The sequence below is a fragment of the Grus americana genome, chromosome 2 (assembly GCF_028858705.1).
Source record: "Grus americana isolate bGruAme1 chromosome 2, bGruAme1.mat, whole genome shotgun sequence".
In the NCBI taxonomy this organism is placed as follows: domain Eukaryota; kingdom Metazoa; phylum Chordata; class Aves; order Gruiformes; family Gruidae; genus Grus; species Grus americana.
This window is the reverse complement of record NC_072853.1, coordinates 79,003,917-79,028,600: the sequence shown is the minus strand read 5'-3', so window position 1 is coordinate 79,028,600 and position 24,684 is coordinate 79,003,917. Positions and strand designations below refer to the sequence as shown.

At 41.5% G+C, this 24,684-nt stretch overlaps 1 protein-coding gene and 1 non-coding gene across 17 annotated transcripts in view; one reads left to right on the top strand and one right to left on the bottom strand.

Annotated features, from left to right (window-relative positions):
* Nucleotides 1–1,522: 1,522 nt before the first annotated feature.
* Nucleotides 1,523–1,591, bottom strand: LOC129203823 (small nucleolar RNA SNORD123). The gene has a single exon (XR_008576177.1). It is a non-coding gene; the product is annotated as a small nucleolar RNA SNORD123 (small nucleolar RNA).
* Nucleotides 1,592–5,637: 4,046 nt separating this feature from the next.
* Nucleotides 5,638–24,684, top strand: part of SEMA5A (semaphorin 5A) — a 356,558-nt gene continuing 337,511 nt past the window's right edge. For 3 of the 16 annotated variants that reach the window (XM_054816274.1, XM_054816272.1, XM_054816275.1), the window contains exons 1-2: nt 6,457–6,785; nt 23,727–23,802. Coding sequence is in view for 2 of the 16 variants with exons in the window: in XM_054816269.1 (XP_054672244.1) it covers nt 5,907–6,257 (351 nt within the window). In the remaining 14 variants the exon portion in view is untranslated. Of the gene's footprint in view, nt 5,773–5,806; nt 6,258–6,456; nt 6,786–6,829; nt 7,115–8,134; nt 8,409–21,170; nt 21,186–23,726; nt 23,803–24,684 lie in introns of those variants that run through there. The other 13 variants (XM_054816271.1, XM_054816277.1, XM_054816278.1 and 10 more) reach the window with 12 other exon arrangements.

Below are 24,684 nucleotides of genomic sequence, written 5' to 3'. Positions count from 1 at the left end.
TATTTTCTCTTTTGTCTTTGCCTAATAGTACTTCTATAGCCACTTTCAAGTTGTTAGGCATTTTGGTTTTTAACAATTCCAGACTAAAAAGACTGGCTGCAAATAACACCATCCGCTGAACACAGTGTAGAAGCAACTGAGGAAAATATCTCTTGAATTGGACTTGCAACTTTTATTGCTGCTACTACATGATCTGATCTGATAGGGAGTGTAGAGCTGGAAAAATGAATCTATTATGTCATGCATCTTGTTAAGCTCCTGACTGTCTGTCTTCCTACGTAAACCGTCTTGACAAGTACTTCTAGCTTATTGTGCTCTCTGTGAGTCTTAGAGAGTGAAAGGGCAGAGGGTGAGTGAGATCTTCGTCACATAAATGTGCTGTCTGCTTTTAACTAGAGGGGTAAATGAATTTTCGTTAAAGACAGCGAGGCTCTTTACAGGAAAACCCTTTTCTGATTAGTCTTTTGTTGTTCATTTCAGTTTAATTTCCATGTGTTTTTTAGTGAATCTAAGATATGCTCAAAGCAAACCAAGAATGTCCATACAAGGGTTTGCTCTAATTTAGCTAAATCACTTTTAAAAAGTGACTTAGGGGTTGGCCTACTTGGAGAATTTACTGTGAAATTCTTCTGCATGGACAACTCCACCATCACTTCCCATTCTGTGCGCCTCGCTGCCTGCTAGGTGCACTTTCACGGGGTAAACTTGACTTAGATCTCCTAATGCTAGATCAGTGTCACGGAAATGTTGCCCAAGTATAAGGACTACACGACAGGTTAAGATTTCTTCTAAAAATTGTCACGGTCTAATTCTATGAAGCCAGGAGTTACACCAAGTATCCTCTCTAGCCACACATCCCCCAAAAGGCCAGCACAAAAGCCTGAAGTCTAGATGAGCTCGATACCTTGTGTTTTAGGCTATTTGGCAATGATAGGTCATATATATGGACTCTTTATCCAAATTCCACTTGTACTGCTGGGTGATGCAGTAACACAGGAATCCAATATTAATGATTAGGGACCTGCAGAAAGAGAGAAGCAACTAATAGGTTGCTAATATATACCCTGGCTTACTTTAAGGAGATGTCTTGGGGCTAACAACCAAAAAATTAAAACTTAAATTAGTCTCTCTAAGAAAGTTGTGTAAGGCAGCAGAATACATTATCATCCAAAGAGGGAAAAACATGCTAATATTTTTATTATGTATTAATTTAAAAATATGTGAATCTAGATACAAACGTAATAGGGCTCATGGCTTAGGTTTGTAACTTTTCATAATTTCAGTCCAAATTCTGACCTATTTAAGAGACCACAGTTATTAATATTTCCTATTATTTCTACTCCTCAAACTTTTTGACTGGATTTCTCCAAGGCATTCTTCGTTCTCACTCCTATCTTCCTCTTCATTTTGAAAGTATCAGTTCAGGGAAGTGGCTGAAAGATAGAAAAACATGCACATAAAAATCGTTTGACTGCAGGTATTCATTGTAAAATATTCCTTTTTTTCCTGGAGGAGATATGAAGGTGAATCAGGAAATGGATGGCTTTTTCAGATCACATGAATCAGTACCCCAGAATTCATCATTTTCACCAAATATCTGACTACTTTTAGGGACTTGAAGTTAGATGGCCCTTATTTAAGGCTCATATAACAACTTCTTTAACTGCCTTATGTGTCAGAGACTTTAATGAAAAGAAAGAGACAATTACTAAAAAGCAACTCGCACATTTATAAATGCAAGTGCACATTTATTTATATTATATAGTTGTGTCGAAAATATCACCTAAGCATTTGCAAGATTAAACCATTTCATTTATAAAAAGCCTAAATCATACAAATACCATGAGAAATACTACTTTATTCCCTCTTTTGATCACAAATGGTAAATATAAACTCATCAGAAGAACATCTAGCTCTCAAAAGCCAAGTAATTTAGAATCTCATCTTGCTGTTCCTAATTCACAGATATTACAAATACTAGTCAGTGTAACCTTTAAATACAGCACATAATGTGAGACAATAATTTGACAGAAAACAGGAGAGAGTTTGTAACTCTGACATTTATTTCCCTGTGATTTAAAGCAAGTATTGCAATGGTGTCTTTTCCTAAGACAATTAAAATTTTGCTCAGTCTGAACTTGTCTTGTGTCTGCTACAGGGGTAGGCACTACTGGAGGAATACACAGCTACAGCCTGCGTTTTTATAGTATACTTCCCTACCAGAACCATCTGAGGATGGCATTCAAATATGGCAGACTCATCATGATCCAACCTTTGAAGATGACTTTGCTCAATGAAGGTGGGAATGCTGAGGACTCACTCAACTCCAATGTAGCAAGCCAAATACTTTCCTGAATCTCAATGGGAAAGAAGGAAGAAATAGGTCTCTCAGCAAGGTCACATAAGCAAGGTGGATTCAAGGTACCAGACTGCACAAACAGTCTGTTCTTTAGCATTGGTTCAGGAAAGGGAGCTTGTGCGCATGCACCATGCTTCTGGCTGGTCTGCTCTGGAAAGTTTTTGGTCACCAGGAAGGTTTCTCCTGAGTAATATAGATGATGTGGTTGAAAAAACACAAGTAGGCAATTAACTGTGAGATTTCCAAGTTTTTCTCTGCATGTTTTTCATGAATTAAACAAAAATAACTAATGTTTTCAATGGAGTGGAAAAAGCAAAATGCAATGAAAACAAAGCGTTTGAACTCTGCCATTCTGAAGCAAGCGAGGTCTTTTCCCCACGATGGAAGCATAGCTCAAGGCTCAGTTTTACTGAAGCTAACTCCTCCCTCCTTTTTTCCCCCCCTTTCTTTTTCCTTTTAACCAAACTTAAACTTTGGGCTTACAGCATCCAACTTTGTTTTTCTAAATGATGAAAGACAGACGTACTATCCAAGATGCTTTTGATGGGTAAATGTGAAGACAGGCCTTCCCTTACACCATGGCTTTCCTACCTAAACAGATGGAAATCCACCCCCCTCCCTGCTTTCTAACACTCCTTATATCCTGACACCGCAGGGAGGAGCTGAAATCTGGCTTCCCACCAAATTGGCCAAGAGCCTGAAGGTGCTGTGCAGCCCTTCCTCTTCCAACTGCAGCACCTTACTGCTTTCACATGCTGCCATCCCTTAAGATGCTCGGCTCTGTTTTGTTGGAAGGAGGGATCAAGAATTTGTAACAGTGAGAAATATAACGACAGGAAAACACAGGGCAAAGGAGGAAGAGATCTGTACTGGGAGGAAGGCTGCATGGAACTGGGACTGGATCCTCTGAGGGGTTTTTTTGCCTTCTTTAAATCAGATGGCAGAGTTTGTCCTGCTTCTTTCTCCCCTACCCTCAGCATAATACTTCCAGATTATGTTAGGACACCTTTATTTATTTTGGTTATAGCAACACATAGAGGCTTAGCCTGGGATCGAGATACCACTGTGCAATGTCCTGTACAGACCCCAAACGCCCTCAGCCACAACTTGCAGGAGTGTTTGGGAATTGCTTTGCCTAAAATCGCTCCTCTCACTCACCCAACGAATCCGATTTAACTCTGCCCTTAAACATAGCATAGAGCAACATGTAACATTAAATAATGTTACATTTTGTAGCTTGATTTCAAACATCTCAGGCTAGTTTCATACATCTTTGCCCATGAGCTTCTCAAAATAAAATGAAATAGAATTAATCATTGACATCATTGTTATTGTTATTGTTCTTCCATGAGATTGGTAGTTAGCTGTAAAGCACACGACTTAAAACCTCTGGAGATGAAATAGAGAAAGTATGATTTCAGCAGAACTTTTCTTAGGACATCATTAATCCAGTATCATACAAAGCTATAAGTCTTTTTTTTTTTTCCTAGTATATATGTGCCCATTGTTTCATAGCCAAACTGCAGAGGAATTGCTAGGGGCTAAAATGTACATCACTCCAGGTCCTAAACTTTTTTTTTTTTTTTTTACTGGCAGTTGGTTTTACATACACAGTGCTTATTTTTCATAGATAAAGTATGGATGCTTGGGGTTTTTTCCCAGCAGTTGGAAAAACAAGTATATTTCCTCTTTAAAAAGTCTGAAGTTGTTTTAATAGGTGGAGATACATACAAAGCATGGGACTTGCTGATGTGCACAGATATATCTTAAAAATACTCCAAACAAGTATACAGGGTATATATATATATATATATGAATCATCCTATATCTGCAGTTATTTTGATGGCAATTTTTAGGTGTAAAATAGATTATTTTATTTTCTATACAAGCATTTTCTGGAGATGAGGAAATTTCACAGGAAAGTGATCCTACATAAATATACATTACATTGGTGTCTTAGAAGACTATATTGTTATAAATAAGGAAACATCCTTGACTGTCAGGGTTGCATGACTGTAATGGAAAAAAAGTTTGGCCTTTAGTATTTGCTTTTGTGGCTTTGTTGTTTGGTGGGGGTTTTTTGGTAGTTTTTTTGGGTTTTTTATTACCAAGAAGCAATCAGAAAGAATGTTCCAAATTCCAGAGCTTCAGTTTTAACGATAATTTCAAACTTTCATCAACGTTTCTCCTTGAACAAGTTTGTTTATAACATAGCCAAAGTAACATTCTCCCTTGAGCTGGATGTTTCAGACAATTTGGATTTGCAACATTTTGGCTTGCAGATAAGTTTTGATTCTAGTTGTTTTAATTGAGTGTATTTTTATAGGATTACTCTAGCAGGGATCAATTCCATGGTTTTGTTTGTTTTAATAAACTCTCAGTGCTTTTAGTCTTGTGCAAACAACACAAGTCGTTTCTGCTGTAGTAGAAACGTGCAAATGCTGCCATAAGAGGGAAAAAAAAAAACCAAAACAAACTTTGCTGGAATTCATTACATGTACGAACAAAAACAACCTCCTGGTTTAACGCAGATGGGCTGGCTAAACACAAAAGCATGCGTCGAAAATACGGTGAGCGCGGAAATGCAGGAGTACGTACCTGAGGAAGATGCTTGCGTGCCTCGGCTGCCAGCCCCGCAGTGCCACGTCTCACCGCCCCACTCACGCCACGGGACCTTTATAGGAAACTCTCCCAGGGCCTAAAAATAAACTTTCGGGGCTGACACGTCGATCCGTGCCGTAGAGGGAGGGGAGGGGGCGGAGAGGGACTGGCCGCAGGCTTTTACGTGGTCACAAAAATGTCAGCTCCGTGCTCCCCCGCCCGCCCGCGCCGAGCAGCGCGGGGGTGGCCGCTCACCCCTGCAGCGGGACGGGGCCGCCGGTGCGCGGCTCCCGCTGCCTACGCGGTTCCGTGCCGGCCCCCGGAGGCCCGGGACTGGGACCCTGGGCTTCGGTTCGCCGGCTCCCGGCGGGTGGGGGGTGGCGTGTGCGGGGGAGCGGGGAGCCGGCAGCGGAGAGCCGGCGGCGCGCAGCCTCGGCTCAGGCGGGTGCTCCCGGGGCGCTCCCGTGTCCCTCCCGCCCCGGGGCAGCCCTGGCAGCCGCTGGCGCCCTGCTCCCTTTCGCCTCCTCTACCTGCGGCACCCCGGCTTCCGCGGCGCCTCCCCCGGCCCCGGAGCCCCGTTCGGCGGGGAGACGCGGAGCCCCGGGCACCAACCGGGAGTGCCGCGCCCTCCCATCCCGCGGGACCCCCTGCGGACCCCGGCACCCGCGGAGCTGCCCCTAGGCTCTGCCTCCCTCCCGCTGTCGCTGCTGCAGCTGGCCAGGATTTGTTGTGCTTAGTTGTACTGGCACCGGGGCGCCTCTGCTCAGATCTGATCGCGAGGAGAAGCCTCAGGTCATGCTTTTTGGGCTGCGGTAAGTAAAGAAAAAAAAATATAAAAAAATAAAATGAAAAAAACCCAAAACCGAACCCCAAGCACAAATATCTCAATCGAGTTGCAACTTCTCGGCTGGCCCGGTGGGGGGAGCGCGGTGGAGGGAAGGGAGTAATGCGAGATCACCCCAGCCCGGGGCAGCGTCGGCTGCGGGCTGCGCGGCGACCCGCGCATCGCCGGGGACGGGCGGCCGTCGCAGCCGCTCCGGCTGCCGCTGCTCCGCCCCCGCGGCGGGGCGCTGGGTCGGTCCGGCCGGCCGGCCGGCGGGCGGGCGGGCGCGGAGGGGCGGCGGGCGAGGCGCGCAGCTGCCGCGCCGCAAACTTGGTGGGAGCGAGCGGAACGCGGGCGGCTCGGCGGGGCTGCGCGGGGCGAGGCTGCGGCCATGGCGGCGTGAGGCGGCAGCGCCGCGCCGGGGAGCGGGGCATCAGCGCCCGCCTGCGCCGTGCAGCCCTACGGCGCCTCCAGGTAACTCCCTCCGGGCCCCTCTGCCCCCCGCGCGGTGCTCGGGATGGGGGCGGCGGGGCTTTCGGAGAGCCGCGGGGATGGCGCGTCCCCGGCCGCCCTCTCCCTCCCCGGGGCCGTCTCGCCTGCGCTCCGCGGGGCTGCGCCGCTGGCTCCGCCGGGGCGCCCCGGGGGAGGGTGCAGAGGAGGCCGGCCGGGGTCTCGGCTGCCGCAGCGGCAGGGTGCCGGCAGGGGGAGCTGGGAGCGAGGCGGAGCGGCGGTGCCGCGGGGGACGGGTGGCGGGGAGCGCTGCCGGCGGTCGGAGCCCTCCTCGGGCGCTGCCCGGCCCCACCCCCGAAAGTCCACTGAGCCTCTCAAAACGTGCGGTCGTTCTCCCCGAAGACGGTGCTGTTTGCTCGGGAAAAGACAAACCAGCCGGGCAGACAGCCGTATCTCCAACGGGGCTGAAACCTGAACTGTTCCCCCCCGCCCGCGCCGCTCCTGCCCCCGGGGTCGCACCCGCGGGTGGGTTTTCTCGCCCAGGAGCGTGAGGTGCGTTGCGGTCGCTGAGTCCTGGCTGCCGGGTGGGCAGTCGGTGGCTCCGAAACGTTTTGGAGGGGTTTTGTCACACTTCGGCAAGTGAAGTTTGCTCTGCCTCTTCTTCTGGTGGGAGCAGAAGAGAAGCGGCGTGAAGGGCACCGGCAGTTGTCTGAGAAACGGGGGGGTTTCAGCGCAGTACGGTTTGAAGTCCCGATGTACTTTTATTGTCGCTGTTATTTAACTGGACTGGCTTCGGTCGGTGGTGTGACCGTATTTTGGCGTTTTTCTGAATTGTGGAGTTTGAGTTACCGTTCCGCAACGACGCAGAAGGAAACACCTCGGTCTGTTGTATTAATCCGTCTTTTTGAGAGGATTGCTTACCAGATAAATGATGGCTGTTAGGGTTTGTTGTATCATTCCAGATGCTAAGTATGCAGGGCAGATTGACACAACGATAATCTGCCCGGGATTATTCCTGGGGGGCAGCAGGGGTGGGGGAGCTGTCAGTGCATCCATTCCTTCAGCAAACCGGGCAGGAGAGGTCTGTGCACACATATGCACGCACCCTTGTGAAGATGGTTAGAATTTGCAAGATTACAGCTAAGCAAAAGATCCTAAAACTAAAAACTGTGGCTATAGTAATAGCGTGCTCCGGCAGCCCAAAGGTAGTGCATTTGAAGGCCGTATTTTCTGAAAGCTGGCTAACCGCTCTTAGTTTGAATTTTTTTGTGTGAAAGGCTAGTACGATGCTAGCCCAGCTAGAGTGCTGTTAAAATAGAATTTTTCATAATAGAAATCGTACTCTAATCTTAGTTCTAACAGTTTCAGCATCTTCTGGTTGTTAGGTAAGACTGACTCAGTTTAGCAAAGTTTGATTTACTAAGAATTGTCGAACTTGGTGATGTCACATATATGATGCGTACTCAGTCAAAAAGTGTATTGCTGCCTTGAAAGGCTGAGGTATGGCCTTAGGTACTTGTTTAGTCTAGATAAAGATTTTGGTAGACTTCTGTATTTTGTGCTGTGTTCCTACCTTCCTCTCCGGCAGGTACTGATAATCTAACTTTATTACACTTACTAATGGCTTCATCTCATTTTCTCATTTTAATGCAGAACAGCTGTGAGGAGCCCTGCTGAGAGATAAGATTTTGCTCTGGAGGGTGGCAGTTTACTTTTCTGTTTGAGAGGTTGTTTTGAACTAAGTAGTGTAAACACTTACTTTTAAGTTGTACTGCTTATTCCTTAGGATGTTGTAACAGCTTTGTTTTGGTTGAGAAAGCTGAAGGATTAATATTTGTAGTATCTCATTTCTTTTAATCTTTAACCAGTGCTGTTTTCTTAAAATACTTAGAGGTAGTAGGAGTGCTTGTGCACTTTGTAATGACCCATAAACTTTGGTTATATCAGGTTTGTTGGACTCATTTCCTGTTGGGCAGAGATGCAAAGGGTGGTAACTATGTATTGCTGCTGTTTTCAGAAGAAAGAGTTGTGTGGTGGTGTTTTGGGGTTTTTGTTTGTTTGTTTGTTTGTTTTGTTTTTTCCCCAGCTACCTAGGGAAACCACGTGGATTCTAACTTCTGTTGATGTAGTCCTATACAAATACAATGCAGCCTGAATGAAGTTCATTACTTTCCAGTGAGTAAACTGTATGCTACAAGCCCTGAACTGCAGCAATAGAACATAAGCCTCCTGCAAACTTCAGTTTCTGTGTTAGAGGTTGTGTGAAGGAATTCAGCCGAGGGAGCAGCTGAGCTCCTGGGCTGAGCCGGGAGCAGACAGAGCCCCTTCTGCACCCTGCTCTGCAGGGGCTGCATCGCTCCGAGTGCTGGCTGGGGGTTATTTCTGTGCTGTAGGACACGTTGATGTGACATAGCTGATAGTACTATCAGTTGATAGTAGGTGTGTACTACCACTGCTATCGGTTTATAGTGGGGGGGAGGGTGTGTGTAATCCGATACCGTGTTACTTAACATAAAGAGCAGTATCTAGTAATTCGGTAATATGTTGTGATGACTGACTTCTGAATAGCAGTGAAACATGAGTTAGCTCTAGGTTTAACATCTAGTTTATAAAATTTTGATATGATCTTGATGTTTGGTAATGTATGTTCTAAAGTTCCTACAGCTCCTGAGATGAATTGGTATTGCTGCAGCTGTGATTATAGGAAGCAGCACTGAGGAACTTCTCATTGTCTGTGACATCATTTATTGGAGATGTTTAATGGGAGTTCTTGTCAGTGCTAGGTTCTCCAAATTATTGTTAATCAGTCTGTTTCTCTTCATTATCATCCCTTTATCCTCTTTGGCATGTGTATACATTCCTGGTCGGAAACAGGTTTAAGTTACAGACTATACACTTGCTCTTTACTAATGTGTTTCATAAATCTGTAACTGATTCAAAAGAATGAGTGGGATTTTTTTTTTTATTTTGTCAAACACTATAAACATTTTTCGAACAGACCCATTTGAGATATGTTTGTCAACTGTTCGCGGTAGGCTAGTTTTAATTTCCAGGTTGCAGCATTGCAGCTGTGACCTGTGAAAGGCAGGTGGCAGTCTGCTATCTGCAATTCTCACTGAAACCTGGGGAACATCACAGCTTGAACTGTGCGGTTGATTTCAGTTTGCTCTTAACTCTGTTGTTGTTAAAACAGAAAACTGTTTCCAAATAAGGTTGGAGCTTTTATTTTAGTAAATGTGTCTGATTATTTGTTTAAGAAATTTGCCAGGTTCCATCTAAGTATAGCACATTTGCTTAACATTTGCCAGGAAGGTAGCAAATGTAAACCAAGTTAATGACCCTAAAACTGCAGTCTAATTAGTATCTCACTTTTTCTTTTTTTCCTTTTTTTTTGCTAGGATGTATATTCCAAAGTATAAAGCATGTAAGTCTTTTGTAATTTAGTGGATTTGTTCATGCATCTGTTCTCAAATTCGTGTCTTCCCTAAGGTGCTTTGATGCAATCCATTCGTCTGCTGTATAAATCAACTCTTAATCTCCGTACTCATTATTTTTGTATATATATATTAATAAAATGAATCTCTATTTGGGGATCTTTTGGGAAGGAATCTGTACTTGTGTCCAACTGTATGTTAGAAAGCCAGGCAACTTCACAAAGGAGCTGATGTTTGGCAGTGATAGCAGAAATCTGGGATTGATGTGTAGTCTGCACTGAGGCCTTTGCAGGTGAAATTCTTGAGTTTTAACTGTTAAAACTTATCTTTTCTTCTCAAACAGTTTGAACAATTTGTTTTAGAAAAAGTTTAAATGCTGCGTAACATGTCAGCTGCTCTATCATTTTCAAACTTATCTCCAATTAGCTTATCTGTGTTACAAAATTTGTTGTGTGATAGATAGCAAGGCAATAAAGATTTTCATTCCTTTTCCAATTTTTAAAATCAGGATATATCCCTGAGCTCCAGTATACCTTAGAATTGTTGTATCTTCATTTCTGACAGAACTGGTCAACCTTTTCATGGCTACTAGCTGCAGTAATGGCAATACTATTGCACTTGGAGAATGTTGATTGAGTAGCTCTGAATCGTTGGCATCTAATTAACTCCTTGCTAGATGAACAGCAACATGCAACCACTTAGCAGTGTTTTGGTTTAGAAGCAGCTTGCAGAAATTATAACTTTCAGAATGCAGAAAGGCAGTCTGTTGCTGTCCTCTTTATCTGTTAATACGGGGATGCTTTCTTAGGCTTTACTAAATACATGCGATGAATGAATTAGAGCATACGTGATGGCTGCGGGATTGGCTTATAACGTGAATTGGATGGTCTGAAGGGATGGGCCATACTGCAAATTGTGAGATTTTCCTACCTTCTTTTCTGCAACCCTTCTCTGAATTTCAAAATTGAGCTGCTTTCTCTGCTGCTGCAGGTGAATTGCTTTGTAAATGTGTCTTATTATTTATTAAATTTATTTCTTTACATTTAATTTAAATAATAAATAAATTATGATTTAAACCTTCTCCAAATTGATAGTCTAGGTGGAAACCCAGAACGCTATTGAAATGTGCTTTCTGGTTAGACTTAGGTTTAAGTAAGAATCAAGAACGCTTGATGTAAAGTTAACTCTAAGACCTCTGTAGCTAGAGAGAGAGTATTTTAATAATTTTGGGCCCTGTTCTAAACCACGGTAAGATTGTTACTGAACCATTCATTTCTGTTCTTGGTGAACTCTGCAGACAAAGGTGTGCAAATGAATATTTGTGTTGTGGTTTTAAAAAGGTTTAGGTGGTTGTTCTGCACTGTGTTTTCTTCAGCATAAAGTCACTTCAGAAATTCCTGCTGCGGGTTTTTTGTGTGTGTGTGTTTTCATAATCTGGATCATTTCAGTGCCCTGGTTTCAATGGAAGCCCGCTAACATTTGCATTATGAAGTGTACCCTAGGAGCACTGCTGAAATGGCTTTGATATGGGAGAAGACATATGGGATGAAGCCCTTTCTGTTGACCTTGTCCGATAGAAGTGAAATTGTTGAGTACTTGAGGAAAACTCCTGGCCTCGCCAGTTACGGAAGGATAGGTCATGTGTATTGCCTTGTGTCTCTCAGTCTGGCAAAATTTTAGGGTCTCTTTACTAAGTCAAAGTTGGAGGCTGTGAAAAGGAATCATCCGCAGTCAGTCAGGCTGGTATGTTACTTAATCTGAGTTTGGTTGTTGATGGCCTCTTCTGTTATGTCTTGTTTGCTTTCTTATTCTGTACTTGCACTAGGGTTATATGGTTGTTTTGTTAGATTTTATCATCAAAAACAGTGTGCGTGTGTGTATTCTAATTTTTGTCTAGCTTTTTTCGTTCCAGTGCATGCTTTTCCTTGTTACTGTTTAAACGTAAGCAATGATATTGAAATACTTAATAAGAATGTCTAGGAGAGAGTAAGTGTGGAAAATTGCTGCCAGCATCTGATGTTGTATTACCCAGTAATGCAACACGGGACTCATAGTTTAGCCAAAAGAAGGGATCTGAGCTTTGGAAGGGAACAGAGCGGACTGTTTCCTGATAGTGCCCTTCAAGGCATATCAGCGTGGGGTAGACCAAGAGTCTAGTGACTCTTACGCGCCTTATGAGCTAGCTGCGATGCTGAAGTAGCTAAAGATGATGTTGGTAGTGTTGTTGTCTCTTGCATCTCTTTCTGACACTGCAAATCCATATTCTGACTCTCACTTGATAAAATACTTCAAAAAACCTCAACCAACCAACCAGAAAACCCCTTAATTCGTGTCCTCTAAGAAAAGCTTTTCTTTGTGACCTGAAAGCCCCTGTGTGCTGTGTTCCCCGAAGGCAGGCAGATATAGGTGAAGGATGCCGTGCCAGTCAGAGCGTGTTGTAGTTTGTCCCTCCTTGGCCATTCTGGGTCTTTATGTCAGTCAGTTGTCTACTGGGTCCTCTTAGTTGTGCCAGTGTAACTCTTCACATGAAGCAGTACTGTAAACAGTATGAGGGAACTGGTCCTCTTAAAAACACTTTTTGTCTTTGAAGTACCCATGGCCACTGATCCCAGTAAGGCCCCGTAGGCACTGGTCTCAGTGTAGCTGCAGGTGTGCAATCAGTATTATCAGGTGAGGAGGTCTGCAGATAGAAGTTCTGATTAATCCCTCAAATAACAACAAAATTTAGCACTGGCAGAAGAGCTCTGGTGGATTTTGCCTCAGTGGTTTAAAGTGTGTTCGTACAGCTTTTTGTTATGTTAGTTTTGTAAGAAGCAACAGGCGCGCTCGTGGAGGTTGCAGGTGGACTGAGGCACAGACGTATGCCTGTCTTCACCAGCAGTCTGAACACATCTGCCGAGGACTGAGGTACCTGAGAGGCAACGCCTCATTGCATTGCCCTTGAGTGTGTCAGGCAGTGGGGAAATTCAGGGTAATAACCTGCTAAAAACTGGAGCTCAGTCTTCCAGAGCTTGTCTGTCAGACCTTACTCTATTGAAAAATGATAATGGATTCTGATACGTGCTGTTGGAATTGATAGTATAAAATGACATAACAGTTCTGCATCAGTTTGCCAAAAGCATGAGTTCATGTGTACAGATCTAGAGACATGCGAAAGATGAAGAAGTTGGTGTTTGTGAGGAGAAAAGCTTCTCTTAATGAATGTGGGTATTAGTCCTAAAATGCTGTTACCTCGAGCCCTGGAGACTTGTACAAGTGATGTAATTCTGTCATAAAGCTTGGTCAGAGTCTGCAGGCTTGCCTGAATTGTCCAAGAGAATTGCAAGCATTTCCAATATATGTTCTATTGCTTTCCTGAGCGCATAGTGTTACATTCCTTACCTGAAGCATTTGATAAGTCTTTAATATTGGAGACAAACTGGTGCAGCTTGGGCATCATCCTTTAACTGCTGGTACCAAAAAAAAAAAAAAAAGTACCTGGCAACAGTAAAAAGAGAGATCCAGACTCTACATCTGAATCACTGTTCTTTTTGCCATTGTTGTCTGTTGTTTTAAATTAAATTAATGGTGTAGGCGGAGGGACTTGTTTTCTTCCTTCAGTATCCTTTCTGTAAGTGAGTTTGCAACTAGCTTTTATTAGAAAATTCCATTTTTGCTCACTTATCTATAACTAGCAGGGAAAATTGTTTTGCAAATTTATTTCATCTGAAGGCCAATGAGATTGGTATCGGGGTTTGAAGAAAAATAGTCTTGAACTAGAGGTAAACACTTAATTCTGATATTTAACTTGAGTCTTTATATTTGTTTCTCAAACACATAATCATAAAGTGCTCTTCAAATAACTTGAGCAAATGTGTTATTTTCCTTTGAGTACCCATGTGAACGCATTGCTTGCAATGGGCTATCTGCCTCTTGGGAAAACACACGTTAGTCTTTTTATAGGATGACTGTTGACAAAGCTTGTCCTTCAGCTTCAGTTGTAGAGATGCTCTGTTGTAAGTGGTTTTTTCCAGAAGGTTAAAAAAAAAAAAGAACTAGTTGGTTGCAGAGGCATATCACTAATATTTTTATAAGACGAAATATAAGAATTGCATAACTGCAAATATAGGGAGCTCTGTTTGCGAGGAACAACTCATATGCTTAACTTACCTTTTTGATCTACGGTGAATTGTTTGTAGAAATCAGGCCTGGTTCATAATAGCATGTATTTGTTAATTTAGCATTCCCCATAAAAAAAAGTCCTTTAAAAGAGAAGGTTTTTTTTTTCCTGCTATTCTCATCAAGCTTGACCTTTTTTATAAGCCCCAAATTGCTAACAATGGCAACGCTGAAAATTTTGAAACTGACACTTGAAGCGAGCAGAGCGGTTAACAATGCGCTTGTTCCCAGGTCTCTGCACACGCCGGCACTTTTGAAGGTTTATTTGTAGCCATAGATTAGGTCTAGGGAACTCAATTACAAATGAAACCTGAGGATCTGGAGATTTCTGGTTTTAACCAGCAGATTTGGTTCACTTCTTGCCAAACCAGGTGCTTGTCTCCCCTTGCTGCGTTGTGGGAAGTGTTGCTTTATGGCACATTTGAGTCCGTTGTTTCCTTCTTGCTTACTTGGGGACTGAACCTTTCTAAGCCTTGTGAGAAATTATGCATAAGTGTTGAATATTCTTGCTTCCACATAAAAATTATTTACCACAAATCAATCTTCATATGAAGAACAGTGTTTCTATGAGTGTTTGTATTAATATCTATAGATAGTTGATAACTGGAGTGATCAATCTTAGGAAAAACTGCGTGGCTGTTCCTGAATATTGTTCATGTTTTCTTTTAGGTACTTCTCATGCTACCCTGTGTCCCAAAACGTTAAGAAGAGAAGAAAAAAAACCCAAAACCCTTTGACTTCACGATAGCATCTGGGTTGATTTCCATCATTGTGTAACTAGCTGTACAAGCATTAGGCTTATGTGAACTGGAGAGCTTCTGGGAGCCTTACTTTTGTGACCGAGTCATAAGGGTTTGGGTTAACAAGACAGTAATATATTGTTCAGGTTTACATGTCATACTGTGACTGAAAAGAGTTTGGAATTGCTCTCGTAGGCAGCTAATCAGGGAGGAAGCGATGAGCAGACCTAACTGATAATCTGTTCAGCCTTAGCAATGACAACTGGTATATAAACTATTAGTATCTTCTTCTGAAATGTTGTTTCATTTAGCTTCTTTTTGCTGCAGTGGTTCCCAAGATATTTTCACCATTTTAAGAGCATTTAGGCTGATAACTGTACTCCTTATCCCTTGGTCCCAGGAGCTCATCAGCAGAGAAAGCTCTTGCATCAGTTTTCCATTATCAGTTTTTCTGGTGGTAGACCCGACCATTCAAAACTGCTTGGAAATATAGCATCCTTGCCCCAAGGCGTCTACGGACGGGATATCCATTCACACAGAGAAGTCCATACCTGTTTGTCTGGTATCATCACTCCCAGTGCGTTCTGCTATAGCTCAGCGTGTGAAGCGAAGGATGCGCGTCACTGTGTGCAGAACCATCCAAACAGTGAGATTTCTGGTGTCGTATGCATTGTGGCATGAAGTAAGCTGGAGACGCTAGCTAACTGCCTTCCTCTCGCCTTTCTGTTGACTAGAAGCTGTCCATATCCTGCAGGTGACATGTTTGGTTCGCTCAAGGTTCTGAAACATCAAAGAAAGATCAAGTATAACACATCTGCATAGTAAAACTAGGTGTTGATAGATTAGTAATGTGTGACAAATGTATTAGAATTAAATGTAGGCTATGATAGGCAAAACTTATTTGAGCAATAACTTCTGTGAAGGAATTGTTGGGTGGGGATCAGTGACTAAAATTCTAGTTAGATGACTGGATCGTAGTAATGCTCCCTACTGACAGTAAAACCTATGTATAATTTAAAAGCTTTATATTAATTATAAAATGTATCCATGACAGTTGTAACTTCTTGAAGAACTGTTTGCAAACAGCATTTATAAATGTTTCCTGGTTTACTGTATGCATGGTCAAAATTAACCTTGTCTTCCAGTTTTTATATATATATATAAGGGGTGCATGGGTGCGTGTGTGTATGTTTTTTTTCTCACTGTACATGCACACACGTGCATTCACACACACATTCTTATAGTCTATTCCAGTTTATCAAAAAGTGGTACTGGCTAGTTAATGTGCTCCCTTTGTTTAGTCAAAATGCTGCTGTAGCATCCCAGACAAACAAAATAATAGTGTAAGGACAGAGAGACCTTTCTGCTGAGAAGAACTTACCAGCTTCAGTCCAGTGGTTAGTGCACGAGGCCATGCCAAAAGATAAAGTGAATTGAAGTAGAGATCAGGACACAGTTCTGATAGTTGATAGTTTTATTTTGAGCTCTGAAGACCTCATCTCTTTGAAGAGCAAAGAAATGTTGGCATCAAATATTGATTATGTGTAATATGTAAAATTCATAAACTTCTTAACTTTCTTCTGGCAAGCTGGACTGCAGGGAAGAATGGAGCAACCTTTACTTGAGAGTGAAAAAAATGAATAAAAGAAATGTAATTTAAATTAATACTTCACGGTGGCTATAGTGGGATCTTCTAAAGGCAGAGGTCATGATGTGATTTGACTGGATTCAGAAGATACAATTGAATCACTAGAATTTCAGTAACTTATGTTGTTATGTTAATTTAGATGGACCAGAAACATGGACAGGCTTGTTGGACTGCAGTAATAAGAATGTATATGGAAGTCTGACGTTTTAATATACTTTTCTGAAAGCTCATGAACACTTTGTTGAGTGCAAGTGCTTCTTCATAGTTTGCCTCTGATTTAATAGTATATATCACCATGCACTCTTGCTGCAGGCTGTGATTAAATCCATGTATTATATAAGATTTAAGTACAGTTGTTATGTTTTAATTTCTAAATCCTTTGGGTTATTTCCCCTTCCACTCTCTCAGACTGCAGCTGTAGTTCCAAAAGTGGGATCAATAGGTCCTAATATGTTATTTGAGATAACGTACAATAGTATGTTGCTTTTGCTGGGTTCTCAATTAAAGGTTAGGTTGCTTAATGCTAATGAAGGAGGGGGGTGGAATATTGAGGGTTTACATTAGCACTGCTTCATGGTCCAAACAAATTTGGAAATAAATGTTCTACAGGGTTTGTTATCTACCTTTCAGTATAGCAATGCTAATAAAATGAGCTTTTATGCTCTGTTGAGTTCCTTTTTCCTCCGTGTATGTTTTAAGGCAAAAAAATCAGAATATCCCTTGCTTTATTGTTTAGTAATTTGACTAAATTCTGCTAGATCTGTCATGTGCAGGATGATGCCTAAGGTATAAGACAGGCCAGGGTACTCCTGCGTTCTGCCAATAAGTTATAAGTGTGTGAACGTATTAATGAACAAATGATTCTCTAGAAACTCAAGTGATTCTTTTGTGCATCTAAATAAAAAGGTGTGAATGGCAGTGCTGGTGTAGTTTGCTGATCCCTCTGTGAGTAATTTGTCAAGGATGAGAGCCTGTTGTGAATTTTTTATCTAGGTGGAATTACTCTTTTCTGCTTTCACTCTCTAGTAAGTCAGCCAAGATGGTGTCCCAGCAGGTAAAATTGTTTCTGTGAGCAAGCCACGTGCAAACTCAGCCTTCCGTTAGCCATCGGCAGCGTCGCGTTACCTCTATCGCATCTAAGAGGTGCAGGTCACCTCTCCTGCGTTCCCACAGCCCTGGCTATTGCGGTTCCTGGGCTCTGGGCAAGCAGAGGTGCTTGGGCTGGCGGGAGCCTGCTGGCACCCAGGCGGCTGTCTGGTTTTTTTTTTCCTGCTGCTTTGTGTCCTGACGCTCAGTACGGAGAAGGGCAGCTGCTGTTGTGGAGTGGGTGGTTTTATTTATTTATTTATTTTTAATGCATCATTTAAGGAGTGAAGATAATGAGGTAGGTAATGGGCAAGAGGGGAGAAACAGCTGGTAGAAATAAGAGGTGGGAGAGGATGTTTTGGATGAGTGGGAATGAAAAGCTTCAGAGGAAACCAGAGCCCATGTGTTGTAGGAGAACAATGTGGTGGGAGCTAGGAGGCTGGATACGGGCAATTGCAAAATTGTGAAAACCTTTCTTCCTTCTCTGCCACTGCGCACCGGCACCCCGCTCGGGCTCACAGCGTTACCCCCTTCGGCTCGCCTGACTCCTTATGGACTAGGCTAAGAAACAAGGTTCCAGCTAACCGTATCCACTGCTGCTGCGCTACTTTTCTGAAGTACTTAGAGGCATACAATTAGCGAATGCAATGCTTAACAGAGAGTTTCTCACGCATATAACTGCATGAAGCTTGATGGCTCTGTTAATGTAAATAATTGGCAGGCAGAAGGAGTTGCTATATAATGTGAATTACAGAAGCTGAATCTCAAGTTGGAAAACTGGCTCAGGATAATTGGAGTAATGTCACCAGCTCTGAGGGTGGACACCGTTTTCATTTGCGTGTTGAAGGTCTGTGGATCTACAGGGCTTTCAGCTGTTCTTCAGGTACGAACTTTCCATGCAGCTTGTTTGTTGTTTGCTTTGTGTTTCTTCTGTGAATTATGATGTGCTTTGCAGTAGAACTCTGCTGTGGATGATGTGATACTGTGGACGTGTTATGGAGATAAACAAGTTAATTTTTCAAACTTATAAAGTGCACACTGAGTATGTGCTTTAATTTATGGGACGGCTTTGCTTATCTCTTTTGAGGTCCAGAAGTGTGAAATGACAACAACCTTCTTTTAACTCTTAGAGAGATCTTTGCTTCAGTGAGGTTCCTTTATAGCCCAGAGCCAGGCTCTTTACTCTCCACCTTTTATTGCCTTTTTTAAAAAAAAAAAACAACAAAACCCAAACCAATGTTTGTTTGGGTTTTTTGGGTTTTTTTTTTTTTTTTTAACTGAAGCAATCAAAAATCAGTCCTCTCAGTTGTCCGAGAACTTGTTCAGCAGAAGACCTATGAAGTGTTATGGTTCAATTTGGCGTGGGAGCACAATTCTAATAGGTTGTAATAGCATGGCAGACTTCTGCCTGAGTTCCATTAATTGTGGCGAATGTGGAACACAAAACGTTTGCTTAAATTATCTGTAATGCAAAGTGTGCTTGGAGATAATAGTAAGAATTTAAATATGGCTTCTTTATTCCACTGTGAGCACATCTAGACCTTTTTCCCCCTGTGTCTTTAAATATCTTCTCGAAAATCTTTCAGAGGTAGTTTTATTAACTTAACATAGTGCAGATGTCTCTAGCTGTGAGGAATAAGTCACAATGACTTGTAGTGTTGTGTCAAAAATATCATTAAGAGTCTTAGAACAAAGGGAACAATTAATGAACAGTCTTCACGATGAACAAATGTCAGAGACTCCTCCAGGGCTAAGCGGCTTCTGTGCCATATTCATTAATTGCTCTTTTGAACAAAGTTGGTGTTGATGACTGAGTTTAATTAAGAATACCTGAGAAAATCCACAAAAACAGATCAGAAGTATTAGAATGAAAAATTTGCATTTAATTTAATAAATAAAGACTGTTACCTTCTCAGGGGGGTTTTATGCTTCATGTAACTCTTTCTGGCTGACATTTCCCCCTAACTATTGGGATTGTCTTCATTGGAGATTTTGGCAGAAGATACGTCTTATTGTTTGCTTCAGGATGCATGCCAAATACCATGCTCACATTTAAATCTCTGTGATTAAAAATGTATTAAAATCTGTCATAACGGAAGACGGCTCCTGGAACAGTCTCAGTCTACCTGTTGAAATGTGGCAGGTAAGGGAAGAAGCGCATGTGAGTAAAAAGGTAGAAATCTTAAACCCTACTTGCTAAAGCTCATTCCAAACTTGCTGACCCTGTGCCTTGGTTAAAAATATCTCCTTGGGAAAACTAGACAGCAGCTCTGTAGTATAAACTCTTGTGTAAACCTAAATTGTCTGTTGTATTCAAGTGACTTACAGGTCTAAATTGAATGGTGAACCCCAGCATCCGTGTTATGGTGATAAATGTGTTGCTATAGTCCACGTCGTGTGTGTTTGTTATGGTTTTGATTCTATTTTGCCACCCAGTAAGACAGAGGCAGGTGTGGTCAGTATAGTGTAGATGCCTGGAAGAGTCTGCGTAGAAGGTGAACACTATTTCTGTATGATTTTTCTGAACTGAAAGTTGCCATAATATATTTAAAATACTGTTATTTTGGGTTTTGATGAGAAAGACTTTGGGGGAGGAGGAAAGACTAATACACACCACAGCCCATCTCTTCTAATTATACTGTTTCCAGGTATTTATTTTGGTTTTATTCATAAGTTCTATTGTGTGAATTCAGTCAGAATATGAAGAAGAGTTTTGTGAAAGATCTTTGTAGCAGTTTGCAGTTTCAGCCAAGTGGTAACTGGAAGCTTTAATAGCCTTACAGTACCACTTTAGAAGTGGAGATGTGCCATTGGATGGGCATGTCAGAACTTAGTAAAAATAGCATATTCTATAGTGGGCATTCATCCAGAAATCTAAAATTAGCATTGCATCCTGGATATGATACTGCAGGTGGTCGCAAGTGCTAAATAGTATTCAGCACCCTCTGTTATCGAAGCAGGTCTTAACATATTTATTTTAAACATTTTATGGTTTTATGCAAGGCTGACTTACTGTTATTACTGTTGTTCTTCATATGGCATCAAAATCTGCAATGCGTTTCACAGGTATTAAAACAAAGTCTTGGCCAGGGATGTTTAGCGTGGCCCTGCGTGAATGGAAGTCGGCACGATTCCAGCTGACTTCAGCTGGGGCTATAAGTAGATCCTGACTTATTTCTGATAGTAGATATAAACACAGAGTCGGTTGGCGGGATTGAGAGTGGTTTATTTCACATTGTACTATTTTACTTGTAGCATTCCAATAGAGTTTGGCCAAATAAGCTTGAGGAAGAGTGCTATCCCCTGTCGCAGGGGAATGTAAAGCTTGAGGAAAAACAGAACTCGGGTATTATGGTTTGATTAATTGCTTGAATATTTATGTAAATTACAGTAGGTTCTGATTAGTTGTATGAGGAAAGTCTGTACTGACTTTTTCTTTCCATTATCCTGCCCTCTTCTGCCCCTGTCTGGAAAAATAGAGGGACATAGGCTTTTTAAGGACTGTGGGCAGGAGGTTTCTTTAAAAGCCATTGGAATGACCTGTTTCAGAAATAAGACAGGATTTTCTTATGACTTATTTATTGAGTCTAGGTGTTAGTTGTGTTTGTTTTCAGAGAGTGGCAACAAAAGTGTATGTTTTTTTCACTCTCTCTCAGTATGAGAGTCTGTGTGTGTGTGGAGGGGGATGCAAGGGAGACAACAGAACTCTGTGTAAGTGTAAATATTCTCTTAGAGGACAAATATCTAGGAAAATAATGAATGTTTATTTGTTACATTTTAACTATATATGACCATATTTTTTTAAATTCAAACTATATATTTTTTTTTTGCAGTTATCACTCAAAAAGACTGCTTCTGGCTTTTAAAAACATGATTTTTAAGTAAGGTGGGATACTTCTATGTTTTCAGATTTGTCTGTGGATCTTTATTGCTTTGCTCACGCATTTTTTAAAGCATAGATTCTTATAATTCTTTGTCATTGAATAGTTGTGAGCATTTTAACAACTTCTTGCAGGATAAAAATGTCTTCATCCTTATGTCAAATATTTTCATTTAGTATCACTTCTAAGAGTTTAGGTAATGCTAGGATGAGGAGGTTGAATTTTTAGATGTAACATTCACTCTTACAGTAAAGAGAAAGCTAGTCACGTGTACAGAAGTGGAGATACAACAGGTACAGTGGGTAAGGCAGAAGAATAATTTGTCCAAAGATTCACGGCAGAGGCTTTTACTGTTTATTTGCCATAGGGGGTTAGAGGCAGGTGATGGAGTCTGAGTGGCACTCGTGCTTTGAAAGCTGGGGGCGGGGGGGGGAACACGTATGAAATGTTTAATAAAGGTATTTTTAAGTGATTGCATTTCTTCTCTCTCCTGGCATTGTGAGACAGTGTTTCAGAAGGTGGGTCTTCAGGATGGTTACTCTCTTTTCTCCTTTTTCTGCCTTCACAAAGCAGCCCTTAGGGAAGGGGAAGGACTTTGGAGGTGGACTGCTGGCCAGCACCTGTACTTCTGAACAACCTGAACAACTTCTCTGGTTCCTCTTCATCTATGAAATACTAAGTTTCAAATGCTTCATATCATTATGGAAATTGAAGTACTACAGCTCAGTAAACCCTAAACGCAGTGGCCTAAGCCGGTTTGGATTTTTTAGTTATAAGTCCTTGGCATTGTGGGAACACTAAATAAATAAGTGGTCTCGGGAAGAAATGTGGGCTTTTGCCCACCAAAATAAACCTGACCTTAACACACCTGTAGTATGGTTCAGTGCCACAAGGATCTTGGTTTCTTATTTGCATCTCAGAGGAGCAGAGGTTAAAGCTGTACTGCCATGGACGTGAGTGGTATTACAAGAGCATCAGCCATAATGAAACTTAGTGCATTAGCTTGAAGCAGAGATGAGTTCTGCAGATCTGGTTTACTGTCCAGGTGAATGTTATGTGTGCGTGTTTCTCGTTCTTCACCTGCAGGGAAGCAGTAAATGCAAGCACCAAAAAGAACCTTCTAAGAAAGTATATAGTACAGGATGAAATTTGGGAAAGCTGAATACTGTGTCGTGGGATCCAGTGAAGTTATAGTTATTATCTTAGCATGATGCCTATAATAAAGGCATATAAATAAAGATATAACATGTACTAGATTAAAAAAATACAGGCCTATAATTCCTTTCTCCTGTCTAGGGGGAGAAATTAATTTGTACAGGCTGTTTGCAAAACCTTTTGTAAAGGAGTTCAGACTGCTTCAATGGAAGGTGCTATATAGGTAAATAGGTCAATTATATCCAAGTTTAGTGAACTTTTTTTTTAAGTAAGCATATATGAGCCACTAATACTCTGATAAAGAAAAAATCCTGATGGTGTTCTAGGGTTTCTCTGGACAGCAACAGAAATAGTTGAAAACCACAATTTAAAATAGATTAGTTCAGAAGAGCTTTGGTTTCTCCAGTCTGTCTTTTATAAAAAGTTCTGATTGTTTTCAAAAACGTCTTTAAAAAACCCCCCAAACCAACAATGACAAAAACCCTCAAAACAACCCGCCCCCAGCCAGCTCCCTGAAAATGACCGATTTAATGCCCGTTTCAAATACGATTGTGCTGGCCTAGCTGTGGAGGGCTGGTGACGACTCTTGAAGGCAGAGCTCATTTCTGCACTCTCTCCTTCCCCTGCCCCTCAGCTCCTGTGCTTCTCGGTAAAAGCATCCTGCGGGAGCAAAGCGTTCTTGAGTCATCTCTGTGAACAAGCCACGTGCGTGGCTGGGATGGTTCATCTCTTTTTATAAAAGGATTTGAACTTCACAGAAATAAATTATTCCCATATCGTTGTTAGTTTTAACACTAATTTTAGGTAAAGTTTCTTTAGATATGGGAAAAAAATCCTCCATCTTACTTGTTTAAGTGTCAACTGGAGCCTTGCATGAGAAGTAGAAAACATGACTAGTTTTTTACGACGTGACATTTTAGGACAGATTGACAAACAGCTTGAATGACATTTGAAAATGCAAGATGTTGTAAGAACTCACTGCCTGAGCTATATGTAAACACTGCCGGGAGAAAAGCAAGCTTTTCTTTAAAAAAGAAAAAAGGTGGGGGAGAGAAGAGCAAGCTGTGCTTTAAGCTGTTTCCTTGTATGATTAACACCTGGACTGTCTTCTGAAAACGGCATGTCTTTCTGCTTTTATAATTTCAGGGTGGTTATTGACTGAGCAGTAGGGTGCTTTTTTTCTTTATCTGATGCCTTACTGAGTTCACTGCAGTCTCCTGACTCTGCTAGGAAGCTAAAATTGGAATTTTAGCTATCAGACATAGAAATCATTAACAACATTTATTGACTTCTAAACACTCTTCTGTTATCTTGACGCTGTCAGATCACCCTTACCCACTTTCTGCAAAACATAATTGAAAACAATGAAATTTCTCAACTTTTGTGGACAGGTAACAGACTGGAGAAGATTTTTATCTGCGAAAACATCATTCAAGATGAAGCTATAAGAAGCTGCATCTGCTAGTGGTAAGAACAGCTTTAACAAAGAAATCTCAAGTAAAACGGCTGCGTGCCTCTTCTACTCTGTCCTTTGCATTAAACCAAGAGACGTTTTGCAGAGGTCAAATAAGAAAGTTTTAATGGAAGTGACACAGAAATCCATTAACGTTGACTTCAGATTTTTAGATTTCAATAGCTGTAGCTTCATTGCATAGCAAAGTTCAGGTTTTATGGTAACAATTAATGCTCTGGTTTTGATTCTTGAAGTTTGATTTATGTATGAAACTCCTTCAAAAGAGTAGGTGCTCAATGGCAAACTGCTTCAGGGTGAGGAAGTGAATAAGAGGAATTAAATGCATCTTTAGAGTAGTGGTCCTATTTATCAAAGAGCATTCTCCATAAGGAGTAATAATATCCTGTCAACTATGAAAGGAAGAAAGGGTAAAAAGAAGATAATTAAAATTAAAAAGCAAAGAATTCTTTTAATAGACCAGAAAGTAGGACACACAACTTAAAAGCTAAAAAGGAAGCATACTGTAAAAATCTGAACTCTTTTTGTAATACATTAGCAAGTCAATATCATTTTCTTATATTTCATTTTTTGTTTGGAACCAAAGCAACATAAAGATATGTCTTGCTGAAAATGTATGATTATTTTTCCTTAGAAACTTGCAAGTTTCTTTGCATATTAAATACACCGAGAGAGTTGGTACATTGGTAGATTAGAGAGTTATAAGTAAGTTAAAAAAGACTTGGATAACTTACAGTTATTTTATATTGACTTTTACGGTCTGGGGATGGTACGTTCTCCCATGTTTCAGAGTACATGATGTGAAAGTTGGGAGTGGTGGCAAAAATTGGCTTTCTAATGCTGTATAACAGTACCAGTTGGAGCAAACCTTTGGGCTT